General features: G+C 45.5%; 1 protein-coding gene across 1 annotated transcript in view; it reads left to right on the top strand.

Moving 5' to 3' along the window:
* Positions 1-18,002, top strand: part of ush2a (Usher syndrome 2A (autosomal recessive, mild)) — a 387,029-nt gene that overhangs the window by 355,256 nt on the left and 13,771 nt on the right. The window contains exons 62-65 of the mRNA XM_037541699.1: positions 2,023-2,250; positions 4,293-5,812; positions 9,980-10,301; positions 17,894-18,002. The exon at positions 17,894-18,002 is cut by the window's right edge and continues 98 nt beyond it. Of these exons, the coding sequence (XP_037397596.1) occupies positions 2,023-2,250; positions 4,293-5,812; positions 9,980-10,301; positions 17,894-18,002 (2,179 nt within the window). The remainder of the gene's footprint in view (positions 1-2,022; positions 2,251-4,292; positions 5,813-9,979; positions 10,302-17,893) is intronic.

The raw sequence follows: 18,002 nt of genomic DNA on the forward strand, positions 1-18,002 counted from the left end.
GAAAAAGTTCTGATAAATCTGATGCTGATGAAGAGACGCTGGAAAGTGGTTGTCATATGAATTCTGAGTACATAAACTTTGGGCTTTGATGTTTAATTAAGAAAGACTGAGCATCTCCTTTGGACGTACTTCTCTGCTGTAGAGACTTCTGGTTGGCACAGTCCTTAAGGCAGCCTGAGCGATTCCCTTAATCAAAACTTAAACACTTCCCGTTTTAGGGATCTGTGCCGTTAACATTTATTTGGAAATCTATAACCAAAATCAATCCTCTTAGTCGCTGTTTAATGGCTGCCTTGAGTGTCTTGGTCCAGCGAGCGCGCGCTTGTTAATGTCTCAGTATCCATGTTTGGAAAAGAGTTTGATAGCATTGCCATCTAGGGGCTGGATTATAAGTCTCAGTGCTGAAATAAAGTGGAATGAAGCAGCTGTTGCTATTGACAGTGTGCATATGTTTGCTGGGTTTATAGTCCAAACGCATTCCATATTTCACGGCGTTAAATAGGTACCTTTTAAACGGCCCGCCGCCTCCCGGCGTCGTAATGGATGCGGGTGTAAAAAGCTGTCGCAGGGGTTTTGGGGGGGGGGGCTGACGATTGACTGTTGGTGCCAGGCCTTATGCTGATGCCATGCTGGCATTGGATTCATGAAATCTGTGGTTTTTGCCTTTAGTTATGAGCACAATTAATCCAGTTAGCTGTTAAAAGCACGGAAACTACTTCCGAAATCCGTATTGTGTCAGATGTGCGTTCTGCCAGCTTTGCTATCTGAGAGGAGTTTCACTATTATGGTCATTTTTGCCCTCGTATGCCAACGTTGCTGAGCAGGGACGATAACAGCTTTGTAATCCTGGTCCAAACTGGATACAGTTTAGTGTTTACTGGACCTTGGCGTTCAAATGCATGAACCATCTAGTGAAAACGCCTGTACTGAGATCAGTTCGGAATGAAATCAGGGCACGAATCCACAAAATGGCACTAAAGTGTGGCGCTGAACTGCTGTGAGTAAATAGCATAATATACCATCTGTAATTGCCTGAGATGTCGTTCAGCCTTTGCCAGGCTGCTTTGTACTTATAAAATCTGTTTTGGGGTTTAAGTGCTTGAATGAGGCTTAAATACAAAACTAGATCCAAACTTTTAGTCAGTAAACCAAACACATTAAGTACCACCATAATACAGTAGTACTGTGAACAGTTACACCGGTCAGGCGTAACACTCTGACCACCTCCTTGTTTCTACACTCACTGTCCACTTTATCAGCTCCACTTACTGTATAGCTGCACTCTGTAGTTCTACAGTTACAGACTGTAGTCCATCTGTTTCTCTGATACTCTGTTACCCTGTTCTTCAGTGGTCAGGACCCCCATGGACCCTCACAGAGCAGGTACTGTTTGGGTGGTGGGTCATTCTCAGCACTGCAGTAACGCTGAGGTGGTGGTGTGTTAGTGTGTGTTGTGCTGGTCTAAGTGGATCAGACACAGCAGTGCTGCTGGAGTCTTTAAACACTGTGTCCACTCACTGTCCACTCTATTAGACACTCCTACCTTGTCGGTCCACCTTGTAGATGTAAAGTCAGAGACGACAGCTCATCTGCTGCTGCACAGTTTGTGTTGGTCATCCTCTAGTCCTTCATCAGTGGTCTCAGGACGCTGCCCACAGGACGCTGTTGGCTGGATATTTTTGGTTGGTGGACTATTCTCAGTCCAGCATGTCATGGCAGATGTCATATGTTGTCATGAGTTGTCATGACCTGACAGATGTCATAGTGTTTGATGTCTTAACCACTAAATAAGATACACTTAGAGGGAATTAACATGTGACATAACCTGTTATGACAGTTTCTAGTGACAACTCACAACTCAACAGTGACAACTCATGACATCTGCAGTGTTCACAGCACGGTTATATCAGTGTTATGTAGCAGAGTTCGAGTCTTACCTGGCTGTTTTTGTGTTTCCCTAAAAGAGATTGAGGTATGAGGTATTTTTACTGAATTCTGTCTCTGTGGTTGTATCTGCTCCAGGGTGATGTGTATCAGGCCCACGTCTTTGGTTTGGTACCATACACCACCTACAGTGTGCGAGTGGAGGCAGTGAATGGGGCAGGTACCGTGTCCAGCCCCTGGGCCGCAGTACGCACTCTGCAGGCTTCGCCCAGCAGCCTGGCCAACTTCAGCGTGGAGAAGAGAGAGCATGGAAGAGCTCTGCTGCTTCACTGGCCTGAACCAGCCTCGCCCAATGGAGTCATTAAGGTACTTGCAGATATAGCTGTCCTTAATAGTCTGAGCAGTGGCTCTCAAGTCCAGTCCTGGGGAACCAGTGTCCTGCACGGTTTTAACTATTCCTTGCCTCAACACCTGGTGAAGCTCATGTGGTAGATTTCAAGACGGCAGCAGTGCAGGGCGGTGGGTCCTTAGCGACTGGAGTTGAGAACCTGCAGTGTAGAGATCTTTAGTAAGTGGTAGGAGCACGACAGAATCGAACGGCCATTAAGTATGAATTATTCAGGTTCTATTGCCTGGAAACAAAGAGAGAAACCTTAATAACTAAATATATTAAAATTTCTATGATTTTTTTCAGGCAGCTTTCAGTTTTTCAAAGAAATCTGTCGGGATATTTTTCCACACCTCCAAAATTCAGTCTCAGAAGTTTGGTTGCTTTTTCTGCTTCATGAAACATGTTCACTGATGTTGAAGACTGGACTCTGGAGTGGCCAGTTCGTTTTTCTGAGAACACCCACAACTTGACTTATTTGTTTTGGAACTGTTTTTGGTAACACTGTGAATGTCACATTTGTAAGCATCTATAAATTTTTATTAAAAATGCATTACACGTTATAGCCATGCTTATTATGCATTATGAATTGTTAACATAGTGCATTATAATTACTGTCCGTAACACATTATCAGAGCTCATAAGCTGTATTAGTCCGCTCTAAGTAAAGTGGAGCGTGCTGGACTAAAGCCTCCTCCAGGGTTCAGACTGAGGCTTCAAGTTGAAGAATTTACTGAAGGATTTACTGAAACACTAAAACACAATAAGCTCATTACAGGCTTCAAATGTCAGAGTTTAAACTAGAGCAACATCAGAGTTTCACCCAATGTGGGAAAGGCAATGTTCACCACTGTTAATGTTCACCACCGTTAATGTGCACCACCGTTAATGTGCACCACCGTTAATGTGCACCACTGTTAATGTTCACCACCGTTAATGTTCACCACCGTTAATGTTCACCACCGTTAATGTGCACCACCGTTAATGTTCACCACCGTTAATGTTCACCACCGTTAATGTGCACCACCGTTAATGTGCACCACCGTTAATGTTCACCACCGTTAATGTGCACCACCGTTAATGTTCACCACTGTTAATGTTCACCACCGTTAGCCTGGCACTGACTTAACACTGCATATCCAATAGAACTCCAGCAGAAACCAGCATTACTGTACTGTAGTGTAGTGTAGTGTTACAGAGTGAAGGGTTCTAGTGTTTGACCTTAGAACCAGTGAGGGAACAAATTACAATGCCAGCGCTCAACTATCTCACCCCTCCCTCTCCAGACCTTCACTCCACAGTGACTTCACGCTCAGTGTCTCAGAGGGGGTTCAGGGGAGGGGCTCATGGGTGCTCGATTTGCTGTGATGTAATGTAGTGTAGCATTTAAAGTGGGACGCTGGGTAAGAGAAGCTCACTGTAGCAGTGATTCTAGGCTGAAGCCCTAAAGATGCAGCTCTAACAGCTCCAGCGCTGAGAAATAAAACACTGGAAATCTCAGTAAATAAACTCTAAATAAAACGCTCTCCAAGCTGGGACTGACCTCTTTGGCACGACAGTATAACATTTTATTAACACTACTTATAACACATTATATTAACAATCCATAATGTATAATAAACATGGCTATAAAGTGCAGTTCAGTGTAATTCATTTTTATATTTACAACCATGTTTATAATGCCTTATGAATGCACTGTAACATGTTATAAATGTATTTATTAATGCTGAAGCAAGTGTTGTCATGTTTTTCCTTTTTGTCTGTTTTCTTTTTTTGACAACGGCTTCTTGACAGGTGCACATCCTTTTAGACCAATAGCAATAGAAAGATGTTTTTATTTCAGGTCTGAAGTTAGAGTGGAACTTGATTTTCTCTCAAAGATCAAAGCTTTAAGTATGTTTAACTGATGGTGTTAGTATTGATGTTCTACCACATTTTGAATGATTGTTTGGATCATCTCATGAAGGCTTGATGCGTAACTAGGTCAACATTGCTAATACCTCTGTTTCTGTTTCTGTAGATGTATAATATTTTCAGTGATGATAATCTGGAGTTCAGCGGTCTTTCGCGTCAGTTCCTGTTCCGCCGCTTGGAGCCCTACACCACATACTCTCTGGTTCTGGAGGCTTGCACTGAGGCAGGCTGCACCAGGACCGCCCCCCAGCTCGTCACCACCGAGGAGGCTCCCCCCTCCTCCCAGCTAGCCCCTACAGCCCTGCACGTAGGGGCCCACAGTGTGGAGCTCCACTGGGCTCCCCCTGGCCAGCCCAATGGCAGGATCCTGCAGTACCAGGTAATGGCTATGAGTGTGGAGGACAGCAGGGTGAGGAGTGATGAAGATGACTCGGTGCGAGTCAAGGTCGTGTTCACAGAGAAAGCCGTGGAAGCTAGTAGCTTCTCCTGCAATGTCTCTGGTCTGCAGCCGTGGAGCAGGTACAGATTTGGTGTGCGTGTTTCAAACACAGCGGGTTCGAGTGACAGCCCCTGGTTGACCGTTCACACTAAACAAGCTCCTCCTAGGGGACTGGCTTCCCCAGCTGTCAGTCACCTAGAGGGACGGCCTTATGAGCTTTTTGTCTCTTGGACACCTCCGCTGGAGCCCAATGGTATCCTCGTCAGCTACAGGATTCAGAGGGACAACGTTGGCTTTCATTTCAGCTTCGACTCATCAGTGCTAAACTATACGGATGAGGATTTGACAGCTTACACCGACTACAGCTACGCAGTCATTGCATGCACAATAGCTGGCTGTGTCACCAGCCGACCAACTACAATCAGGACTTTAGAAGCAGCCCCCGCAATAGTAGAACCACCCGTAGTGTCCAATGTCACAGCCCATTCCCTCAAAGCAGCGTGGACCGTACCATCCATCCAGAATGGGGAGATGTTAGAATACATCCTTGAGGTTAACCAAGAGAGGGTTTACCGCGGGAAGAAGCTGACCATAGAGGTGACCGATTTAAAGCCACACACTTCTTACATCCTGATCTTAACAGCCTGCACGAACGGAGGCTGCACGTCCAGTCCGTCTACGTCAGCTCACACTGAAGAAGCGCCCCCTAGTGGTATGCTAGCCCCGACTCTAAAAGTCACAGGCCCCGAGTCAGTGGAGGTGTCATGGAAAGAGCCTAATCACCCCAACGGCATCATCACAGGCTATGAGCTCAGGAGGGACGGCCGCATCATCTACGCTGGCATGGACACGCGCTACCACGACTTCACGCTGCTTCCCAGCGTCGAGTACAGCTACACCATCACAGCTAATAACAGCCAGGGCACGACCGCCAGCCCCCCAGCTGTGGCTCGCACCCAGCCTTCAGCTCCCTCAGGGGTGGCCCCTCCTCGGCTGCAGACTCTGGGGCCCTTCAGTGTCATGGTTCAGTGGGATCCCCCTGCCCGGGCCAATGGAGTCATCATCAGCTACTCGCTGTACAAGCGGGACCCCGCCGAGCCCAGTGTGAAGAGGCTGATCTTCGCGCCACATCACAGTGCCTTCCAGAGCCGCAGCTTCTCCCTCACTGCTCTGAAGCCCTATTACAGGTAGTGCTGCCATTATTACTGATGATGGAGATGATCTAGCTCATAGATATACATACCTAAATGCTGCGTTGGGTCCAGCCAGGCACGTCCACAGCGCCTCTAGTTTAGGGCGGTCAGCATCGCTGCTGGGCTCCACTCAGTACCATTACAGAGCGACAGCTGAATACTGTAAGAATACTGTCCAAAATTATACTATTTTAAGAATATTGCACCCAGAAAGCCAGATAGGGTTATATAACGGAGGGAAAGGCATCAATCCACGCTCAAATTTGTGTAGATATGGTCGTGTGGTTGGTGAGGAGAACCAGTGGATGTGATTGTTTTTCTTCTGATTTCATATTAAGCTTGTTTTATGTAATAAGTCTACTTTATGTAGTAGTTATCTGTTTATAATGATGGTCAAAGCTTTGTTGCTCAGTAAATTATAGCATTTCTTAATCCATGTAAATATTCATAATAGATTAACATCAGCACCTTCTTACACGAACCTGAAGTTAGCTTCTTAGTTGCCAGCTTCTTGCTCAAATGGTCCCGTTCCACCTTAAATGGTGCAGCATCAGGCTGTGGAACAGGAAAACTCAAAGAAGAAGCTGGTGAATAGGAAACCTACGTCAGATTTATGTGTATTAAGATTAGAAGTGATTCACGCATTGATGGATTTGCTTGTTTCTGGATGTTGGTTTTGGAATTGATGGATTGGAATTGATGGATTGTTTACAGTTACAGTTTACAGTGTTTAGCAGACGCTCTAATCCAGAGCGATTTACAAGAAGAGCTTCGTCTGTCTAGAGAAAGTCTCTCTGCTAGTTACCAGTAGGTTAGAGAGAAAGACGGTCCTGAGCTCAGATACTGAGAGAAACACAGTCAGTGTAGATACAGAGAGAGAAGGAGCAGAGCTGAACACAGAACTCTGAGCTGTACAATACAATACAATAAAATATATAAGCGCAGCTTGTAATTCAATGCTGATTTAAGTGCTGTGTAAAAAGACGGTCTTCAGTCTGCATGTGAAGTCAGTGAGTGGGAGTTCATGCCACTACCTGGGCTCCAGTACAGAGAACATTCTTGACCCTGGTCTTCCACGCGCCTTGAAGGATGTACTCAAAGCTCGAAGGGCTCATGGTCCAGTTCGAGATTTCACCATTGCCATGAAGTCGGTAGGGGCTGGTCCATTTTTGGCTTTGTAGGCTTGTGTTTCTCGTGCTAAACTCGCTTTTTAACGTCAGGTGCAGACGGAATTCTTTCCTGCTGGTCCGGACGGTTAATTATCACCAGTTATTAAAGTAATTAAAGCTACTGAGAGCAGCAGTGCAGCCTGGATTAATCTGTGTTTGAGGATCATAACAAAACAGATGTGGTGAAAATGGGTTGAGTAATAATGAAGTCGTGGCCGATTTAATCCTGAGACTCTTCGTCTCTCAATACAATTGAATTACTTCACGTGCGGATCTTGACCTCTCCAACATGGCGGACGCGCACACGTATCGTCTCAGATAGAGAACAGCAGACAACGCGGCATCTAGGCATGTAAAGATCTAGCTTATGTTAAAGAGGAGCTTACCGTAATAGTTTGGAAGATTCACATCATGTTCCCCTAAACGTAATCGAGTCGCCAGGACTGTGCCAGTAGAGCCCATGTGTCAAACACCAGGCCTGTGGGCCAAATCAGGCCCGCGACACAATCCTGTCCGGCCTGTGTTTTAACGTTCTGTTCATTTTAGCTCATTTCACAATACACTGCACTACATTGCCCAGCGTGCACTGCAACGCAATGTACGCTCTGACTCTGCTACCCCAACAACAGTCTATGGGAAAGCAGTTACACCTCAATTCTACACAATGCTGTGCAATTCCACACCAGTCATATCATCACACACACACACACACACACACACAGCTCAAATATTAATGAAGAGTGAAGACAGGCTGGCAGGTGTCCACCTCAAGCAGACAGGTAGGGTTAAAAGACTGAGCTCCGTTTACATTTTGAATATTCATGCAATTTTTCTAGGTTTACTGCAAGCGCCTGTACTTCCCTGCTGGAGTTTTTGTGTGTATTGACTAAACTGGCCAGGTGGGGTTACAGCACAACATTCATTAAAAATGAAATAAACCTTTTTTTCTGCCCCACATGTTTAATGTGGCCCGTTTAGTGGTCTTAGTGCTGTAGAGGCTCTTCTGTAAAGAACTTCCTACAAAGTAATTCGTTAGCACAGAGCAGTGAGTACATTAGAGTACAGAGTGGAGACCATTAGAGTACAGAGTGGAGACCATTAGAGTACAGAGTGGAGACCATTAGAGTACAGAGTGGGGCACATTAGAGTACGGAGTGGGGACCATTAGAGTACAGAGTGGAGACCATTAGAGTACAGAGTGGGGCACATTAGATTACGGAGTGGGGACCATTAGAGTACAGAGTGGAGACCATTAGAGTACAGAGTGGAGACCATTAGAGTACAGAGTGGGGCACATTAGAGTACAGAGTGGAGACCATTAGAGTACAGAGTGGAGACCATTAGAGTACAGAGTGGAGACCATTAGAGTACAGAGTGGGGCACATTAGAGTACGGAGTGGGGACCATTAGAGTACAGAGTGGGGACCATTAAAGTACAGAGTGGGGACCATTAAAGTACAGAGTGGGGACCGTTAGAGTACAGAGTGGGGCACATTAGAGTACAGAGTGGGGCACATTAGAGTACAGAGTGGGGACCGTTAGAGTACAGAGTGGGGACCGTTAGAGTACAGAGTGGGGCCCGTTAGAGTACAGAGTGGGGACCATTAGAGTACAGAGTGGGGACCATTAGAGTACCGAGTGGAGACCATTAGAGTACCGAGTGGGTACCATTAGAGTACAGAGTGGGGACCGTTAGAGTACAGAGTGGGGACTGTTAGAGTACAGAGTGGGGACCGTTAGAGTACAGAGTGGGGCCCATTAGAGTACAGAGTGGGGACCATTGGAGTACCGAGTGGGGACCATTAGAGTACCGAGTGGGGACCATTAGAGTACCGAGTGGGTACCATTAGAGTACAGAGTGGGGACCGTTAGAGTACAGAGTGGGGACTGTTAGAGTACAGAGTGGGGACCGTTAGAGTACAGAGTGGGGACCGTTAGAGTACAGAGTGGGGCCCATTAGAGTACAGAGTGGGGCCCATTGGAGTACCGAGTGGGGACCATTAGAGTACCGAGTGGGGACCATTAGAGTACCGAGTGGAGACCATTAGAGTACAGAGTGGGGACCATTAGAGTACAGAGTGGGGACCATTAGAGTATCCGCTATGAAGACAGTATTAGTAGGTGTTTTTCAGCATTAATCAGTAAGCATGTTTCTTTCTTTCTTTCTTTCTTTCTTTCTTTCTTTCTTTCTTTCTTTCTTTCTTTCTGTTGTATTTACTGCACTCATTGGTGTTATGGCTGTATCTCAGTGAAGCCTGTGTTGTTTGCTGTCTGTAAAATCTTATTGATATGGTTAGATAAATGCAGCTGATCAATAGACAGAAAAGTGAATTTAAAAAACAGGATATGGATATGAGGAGAGTGGAGGAGTCAACCTTGAGGCTTTTCCCCGTGTCCCCATCTCCTCCACTTAGACAAAGACACTGAAAGGCAGTGAGGCAGACGGATGAAGGATGGCGGAAGGCCGTGTTCGTGTACGCATGTTGAAGTGAAATACAGATAAGCACAGAGGGGGATAATAACAGCTCATCAGCATTATCGTCTCACCATCGCCACCTCCGTCAGACGACCTTCGCTCCATCCTCCTCCTCTCCTTTCTCCTCTCCCCCTCTATCCTGCTGCCGCTGACCCCGTCCCATAAAGACGCTGTGTGTTCTCCGGGCTCGGCACATCGCTTTGGAATCGAGGATTTAATTCCATTACAAATTTAATTGCAACAAATGTATTTTAGGGGTCTCATTAACTGCTTTAGGATTGCAGATAAAATGTTTCTGAAAGCAGAATGACTTTTTATTTCCCCACATAACCCCGTGTCAAATAAAATGTAAATGCTTTTAAAGATGAACAGTAACAGATTCCAAGCAACCAGTTAAAGCTTATTTGAACTCAAGCCATCTGTGCTGTATTTGTATACTGGGAGATGGGGTGGGGGGGTGGGGGGTGTTGGTGCTCAGCGTAATTGCTTTTATTTCCATATGCGGCTCTTGTGCAGGTATGAAGTGCGAGTGGAAGCCTGCACGCTGCTGGGCTGCGCTGCGAGCGATTGGTCCTCCGTTCAGACGCAGGAGGCGCCCCCTGCTGGCCAGTCTGCACCTCTGCTGGAGCTGCAGGCCGACTCCAGTGGCATTCAGACCGCCTTCCTGCTGTCATGGTCTCCGCCGACCCAGGCTAACGGCAAGCTGCTGCACTACGAACTGTTTCGGAGGCTGGGCGAAGACGCAGAGGGCCGCTCTGCAGCCGCGCTCATCTACAGCAATGCGTCCACCTCACACCACGACCGCGACCTGCTGCCCTACACGGCCTACGAGTACCAGGTCACTGATCTCACCTCTCCTGGTTTTCTCTGTGCAGAGTAATTAACGCTCCGCTCGGCAGGGGCTGTAATAGAATATAGATCATAGCATCAAATAATCAAGATACAGTAACGGCGACGGTATTCCAGTTACACACACACACACACACACACACACACACACACACACACCAGTGGGTCCCAGCTGTCACTGGACAGAAGGCAGGATACACCCTGGACAGGTCACCAGTCTATCACAGTATTCCAGTTACAGATACAGGAAAACAGACAATCGTATTATAGGTGCGTTATAAAAAAGAGTGATGACTTTCTTTCTCTCTTTCTTCCTTTGTTTCTTTCTTTCTTTCTCTTTATTTTTCCTAATTTCTTTCTCTCCTTCTCTCTTTCTTTTTCTTTCTTTCTCTCCTTCACTTTCTTTCTCTTTCTTTTTCCTTCTTTCTTTCTTTCTTTTTTCCTTTCTTACTTTCTTTTTTGAATATTTCATTCACTCTTTTATTCTTTCTTTTTTCATCTTTTCCTTTCTCTGTTATTTCTCTGTTATTTCATATTTCTCTTACTTCTCTCTTTCTTTCTTTCTTTCTTTCTCTTCCTTTCTTTCTTTCCCTCTACCTTTATCTTTATTTTAATACACTATAATGATGATCAGTTCTTTTCTGTTAGATGCAGATTTTGTTTACTGTAGCGCTCAGCGAGGTTGTGTGGTTGGGTGGATCTTTTCTTAACTTACCTGCTGACAGTTTTGACGATGAAAATATGTGATCAGATACAAGAACAGCACCTATACGAGATACAAAGAGCCGTTACTGAACTGAATGCCTTTCACCCAATCAGACTGTGTGGTTTAACCAACCACTGGATAAAACACTCCTCCTGCGTTTGAGGTGATAGAAAAATGAAATCACTTACATTTTATGATTTGGACATATTTTTGGCATTTTGCCATCTGTCAAAGCTGAGTTATCTCACATGGGTCTTCTGACCTCTGATAAAGACATCGCGCCAATACATCGAGCTAGTTACAGAAGAATTCCACCAATTTTTCAAACTTCCTGCGTAATTTAATGATTAAGATGTTCACATTCATTGTGAGTAGTTTGATGTCACACGCTCAGTTCTAGAGAAACTGAGTCAGGATCGTTCACAGTGGCGGTGGTAGGAACCAGGCGTCTGTAACATTTAACACCTCTAATAGATGCGGCGATTGTGAACACACTCTAATAGATGCGGCGATTGTGAACACACTCTAATAGATGCGGCGATTGTGAACACACTCTAATAGATGCGGCGATTGTGAACACACTAATAGATGCGGCGATTGTGAACACACTAATAGATGCGGCGATTGTGAACACACTCTAATAGATGCGGCGATTGTGAACACACTCTAATAGATGCGGCGATTGTGAACACACTCTAATAGATGCGGCGATTGTGAACACACTCTAATAGATGCGGCGATTGTGAACACACTAATAGATGCGGCGATTGTGAACACACTAATAGATGTGGCGATTGTGAACACACTCTAATAGATGCGGCAATTGTGAACACACTCTAATAGATGCGGCGATTGTGAACACACTCTAATAGATGCGGCGATTGTGAACACACTCTAATAGATGCGGCGATTGTGAACACTCTAATAGATGCGGCGATTGTGAGCACACTCTAATAGATGCGGCGATTGTGAACACACTCTAATAGATGCGGCGATTGTGAACACACTCTAATAGATGCGGCGATTGTGAACACACTCTAATAGATGCGGCGATTGTGAACACACTCTAATAGATGCGGCGATTGTGAACACACTCTAATAGATGCGGCGATTGTGAACACACTCTAATAGATGCGGCGATTGTGAATACACTCTAATAGATGCGGCGATTGTGAACACACTAATAGATGCGGCGATTGTGAACACACTCTAATAGATGCGGCGATTGTGAACACACTCTAATAGATGCGGCGATTGTGAACACACTCTAATAGATGCGGCGATTGTGAACACTCTAATAGATGCGGCGATTGTGAATACACTCTAATAGATGCGGCGATTGTGAACACACTCTAATAGATGTGGCGATTGTGAACACACTCTAATAGATGCGGCGATTGTGAACACACTCTAATAGATGCGGCGATTGTGAACACACTCTAATAGATGCGGCGATTGTGAATACACTCTAATAGATGCGGCGATTGTGAACACACTCTAATAGATGCGGCGATTGTGAACACACTAATAGATGCGGCGATTGTGAACACACTCTAATAGATGCGGCGATTGTGAACACACTCTAATAGATGCGGCGATTGTGAACACACTCTAATAGATGCGGCGATTGTGAACACACTCTAATAGATGCGGCGATTGTGAACACACTCTAATAGATGCGGCGATTGTGAACACACTCTAATAGATGCGGCGATTGTGAACACACTCTAATAGATGCGGCGATTGTGAACACACTAATAGATGCGGCGATTGTGAACACACTCTAATAGATGCCGCGATTGTGAACACACTCTAATAGATGCGGCGATTGTGAACACACTCTAATAGATGCGGCGATTGTGAACACACTCTAATAGATGCGGCGATTGTGAACACACTCTAATAGATGCGGCGATTGTGAACACACTCTAATAGATGCGGCGATTGTGAATACACTCTAATAGATGCGGCGATTGTGAACACACTCTAATAGATGCGGCGATTGTGAACACACTAATAGATGCGGCGATTGTGAACACACTCTAATAGATGCGGCGATTGTGAACACACTCTAATAGATGCGGCGATTGTGAGCACACTCTAATAGATGCGGCGATTGTGAGCACACTCTAATAGATGCGGCGATTGTGAACACACTAATAGATGCGGCGATTGTGAGCACACTCTAATAGATGCTGCGATTGTGAACACACTAATAGATGCGGCGATTGTGAACACACTCTAATAGATGCGGCGATTGTGAACACACTAATAGATGCGGCGATTGTGAACACACTCTAATAGATGCGGCGATTGTGAACACACTCTAATAGATGCGGCGATTGTGAACACACTCTAATAGATGCGGCGATTGTGAACACACTCTAATAGATGCGGCGATTGTGAACACACTCTAATAGATGCGGCGATTGTGAACACACTAATAGATTGTGATTGTGAATACACAGTGGAGCTACATTCAGGGTGCTGTGAGGCAAATAGTGCCTCACATCTACCACCATTTCATCGATTTCAATATTAAATATGAAAACTCCGAAGACGTGTAGGTCGACTGATTGTTCTGGGATGTTTGCACTGTAGACATCGTGACACCTGGTTCCTATCACTACCACTGTGGGCCTCCATATCCCTCCCATATCAGACTAAGACACTAGCAGTGGTCCAGCAGTGAAAACCGATGAGCCCTCAGCTCCATTTCAGCCACGCTACCTCACTCCGGTTCGCATGACAGATGTTTAATCTAGCCCCCATATTCATAGCGCCGCTGTCCCTTACAAGACCTTTCTTAATTGACAGGCTAGCCTTTAGAGCAAAATAACATTAGCATTTGATTGTCAGACGTGAGAAGTGTGGGCCGGTCGTGGGCTAAATTGATAGACTCTACCTGATTGTTCTGTCTTATTTATGAGTGGTAATTTATGACAGCCGGCGGGCGGGGCCGAGCGACGACGGACAGGTGACAGGGCCATTAATCTCGGACCTGGCAGTGCACCGCTGATTACGATCGAAGCCATCGAATTAGCCGCCGCGGCCTCGCGAACGTACAAGCATCGGAAAGACCTTTTAATGCCTGTTTGCTCTCCCTGGAGAGGATGCTAACTGTACTGGATGTGTGGGCTTGTGTGTTGGGAGCGTCCCTGAGTTTTAACCGCCGCACTCACACACCAACCCGACTGTAATTTCAGTTGATTAGGGAGCCGATTTAATCCATTCGACCTCAGTCCATTTTTCACTTTTAAGGAGAGTCACAGTGACTACTGTGATTGATGCTTTCGCGCAGATGTCATAACACGGCCCCTCTTACCTTGTTTCGTTCCGCTGGGGCTTTGCTCTGGTCCAGCTTGCCTAGCAACACCAAACCTCCACGAGCAGCAGCTACATATTTTATTGACACTTTTATGCCGAACCTTAATTAGCACTCCTATTGGAAGTGCTCGCTTTTGGCCCGGTGTTGATGAGCGGGGCGTGGTGGAACCCTCTCAGAACCTGTCGCTGGGCAGACTTTTCCCTCTCTGCTTAAACTCAGATCCATTAGAGCTCACACATGACATATTTTTATTTTCCCCTAATTACCGTAATAACAGCTCAGTATGCAAGTGGTGGCGCAGCAATAAAAAGGTCTGTTCCGCCCGCAAGGACACGGGGATGTCCTAGTCTCACTCCGCAGTCGAGTCCGACACAGTACTTTACAGAATGTGCCCTGGTCCAGCTTGAATAGTGCTACCGTCTGTCTGTCTGATTCGCTTGTATTTACAAAGCTCGGTCCCAAACAAGTCGTCTGAGCACATGAAATGCAAATATAAACAGAAGCAGTGAGTCGTATATCGACCTGCATTTAAATGAAGACGATATTTAACGTTTAACCTTCACTGTTCTTTGTAAATATGCTCTCATTCTGAAACTGACTTTAAACTAAAACCTTTGTAAAAGTTTTTAAAAAATCTTGAATATAACTTGTGAGCCAGAATGGGTCGGGACTCAACACTGCCCCAAAAAATGATTCAGCAACTAATGCAACAGGAGGTATTTTATATTTCATACTCTGGTGTCTAATATCATCAAAAGATTCAGGGAATCCAGAGAAATCTCTGCGCATGAAAGGCACAACTGAAAGGCCCTCAATCCACTCAGACCAGCGCAACACACACCAACACACCACCACCACGTCAGTGTTACTGCAGTGCTGAGAATGACCCACCACCCAAACAGTACCTGCTCTGTGAGGGTCCATGGGGGTCCTGACCACTGAAGAACAGGGTAACAGAGTATCAGAGAAACAGATGGACTACAGTCTGTAACTGTAGAACTACAGAGTGGAGCTATGCGATCAGTGGAGCTGATAAAGTGGACAGTGAGCGCAGAAACAAGGAGGCGGTCATGATGTTCTGCCTGACCGGTGTAACTTGTTGCAGGAATTCAGTTTTTCTGTCTTCATACAGGGTGAATTGAATTTACTGAACTTTTTGGCCACTGCTTTCTGTTTTTATTAGTATTTCATGCGTCATCCTGACTTTTTGAATTGAAGTTTGTATAAATCTTTTATTTTTTACCTGCAGACGTGTTGGGAAGCCTTACGGCGTCTGACATGTCTGAGGGGAAGCATGACAGTAGGTTGAGTCCAGTGTCACTCTCTCGCCTCCTCCTGCCATGTTGACCTTTTCGCTATTTCGGGGTGACAAGACGACCTTTCTGTGACCCTCTCCACCCTCCGTCGCCACAACACACCGTCTGGTCGTCACTCTTCGGCAGCTGAACGCGTCCGGACGGGAATACGCAATCAGGCTGTGTGGTGTGCAGTCCACACGTATTGCCACTTAGATCTATCATTCTGATTGATCACGGTCTAATTGCCTATTATTGAGGCTAATTTAACCCTATCCACCGGAACATCCATCTGCCACCTCGATTCCAACTGACAATCTACAAATTACTTACCCATGCAAATGGTGACCCCGGCTGACCTTTTGCTGTTCCTCCTCTCTAATTATACCAACAGCTCGTCGGCTAAATAAGATTACTCCAGCTAGCTGCATGTTCGTGTGCTCCTTGATGAAGGTGAAATGTAATTTCCATGTAGATTTCCTCACCAGCGCCTCAGTAATGGACACTGGCAGTTCTGGACTGTTATTAATACTGGGGCTTAGACAGAACCTCAGGTTGCTGGAAGGAGCGGGCAGCTGCTGTCCCTCGTGAGGATGGCGCCAAAGGCAGGAGCCCAGTAGGTGAAGGTGACTCCTCTTTGAAAGGAGGAGTAAGTGCGCTGTCTCTGTACTGTCTCGCCGAGCCGGTGTCGGTGTCAGGGCCAGGATGGTTGGCCTGTAGGTGACAACTTGATCCTCTCACCTGTAGTGCTGCTTTTTCTCTGCCTCACACTCTGAGCAGCAGTTTTAAGCTCAACTTGGGCTGGACTACCATGGACAGAGTAGAGGATGCCTTATTAAGTAATATACAACAGTTAGTTCCAGCCATGCGAGCTGATTGGTTGAGAATATTTCACCATAACATCACAGGTCTTTCACAAACACTATCACTCCTCTGTGACGCCGTTGCTAAGCAACGACTTTGACAGCTGTAGGAGACGTTCTTTGCGCACGGACACTGTTAAGATCACATCTGCCCGACAGCCGATTTGGTCCGACGCTGAAGACGAGATGACGCTAAACTCCCAAACTGTCGTCACCACTGAGCAGCTTTTCAGTCGGCAGCTGTGACAGAAGAACAGCTGAACAACCTGGAATCAGCCAGAAATGAACCCAACACCATTCGCCAAACTAAACGGGCTGTAAGAAGCTTCACAGACCGGCTGGAACAAAACAACATTAATACTGATCTGGACAAACTGACCAAACTGAGCTGAACCTGATATTGGCTCAGTTTTACGGCTCAGTCTGATTTGGTCCGACTCTGAAGATCAGACTATATGTTTGGTGAATACACTTTACAAACATTTGCACAAGAAATACCAACTTCCCTAAACATTTAGCTAGTAGTATACATTGTACCCACAGGCCAAATGCACAGGAACCGTCCAGTTATTTTAAATTGTAAGCTTTGTGAATTTATTGTGGGATTTTTGTGCTGTAACATGGTAACGTGATCAGATCGCTCAGATTGATATATCTATAATATCTATAATAGTCTATAATTTCACCGCACTTACAAAAAAACTAAACATTTTGCAGGATATCTGCTGCAATTACTGTCACTTTAACTGTAGCACATGTTTACAATTGCACTTTACCACTCATTTCTGCTGCAGACAATCATGTTCCCGGCAAGGCACAGCACCATCCATCCATACCACTGTAATTTATACATTGCGTTATTTCTTGATTAATATATATGGTTGTATATATACTCTTTTGTATTTTTTTTTAATGTTATATCTGGCATTCTTAGCGAGGAGCAAAGTAAGCTTTTCATTGTATATAAGGAAACTTGTTTTCTCTGTACAAATGACAATAAACACTTTGAACTTGAACTTTGAAATACCATCAAATTACAGAAAAGGTTAAAGCCAAAAGTTTGGTTACCCTGTTACAACACAAGCATACTACTGGGAAAGTTGGCACTTCCTTTGTTAGAAATTACCCAGCGGTTAGTGTGTAACAGTTCATTAAAACGTAATTACCTTCACTATATGAGCAGCTACATGTTCACATGTCTAATTACATGAGTAAAACCTGACGTTGATTTATGTGTATTTGCATAAGCTGCACCACTGTAATCCATTTGTAGCAGTGAATACATCACCAGTAGTTACGCTGTGGGTGCATGTCTTGCTGAGGTGTAGTTACACAGTTATGAGAGATCATTTCAAAGTAAAACCAAAATGCTTCTCACTGTGATTTCAGGTGTGGGCTGTGAACTCAGCAGGCCGTGCCGGCAGCCCATGGGCTCTGGGCCGGACTGGGCCAGCTCCCCCTGAAGGCGTGAGCCCCCCCAAATTCTTGCGCATCCATG

Source organism: Pygocentrus nattereri, chromosome 10 (genome assembly GCF_015220715.1).
Source record: "Pygocentrus nattereri isolate fPygNat1 chromosome 10, fPygNat1.pri, whole genome shotgun sequence".
NCBI classification, from domain to species: Eukaryota; Metazoa; Chordata; class Actinopteri; order Characiformes; family Serrasalmidae; genus Pygocentrus; species Pygocentrus nattereri.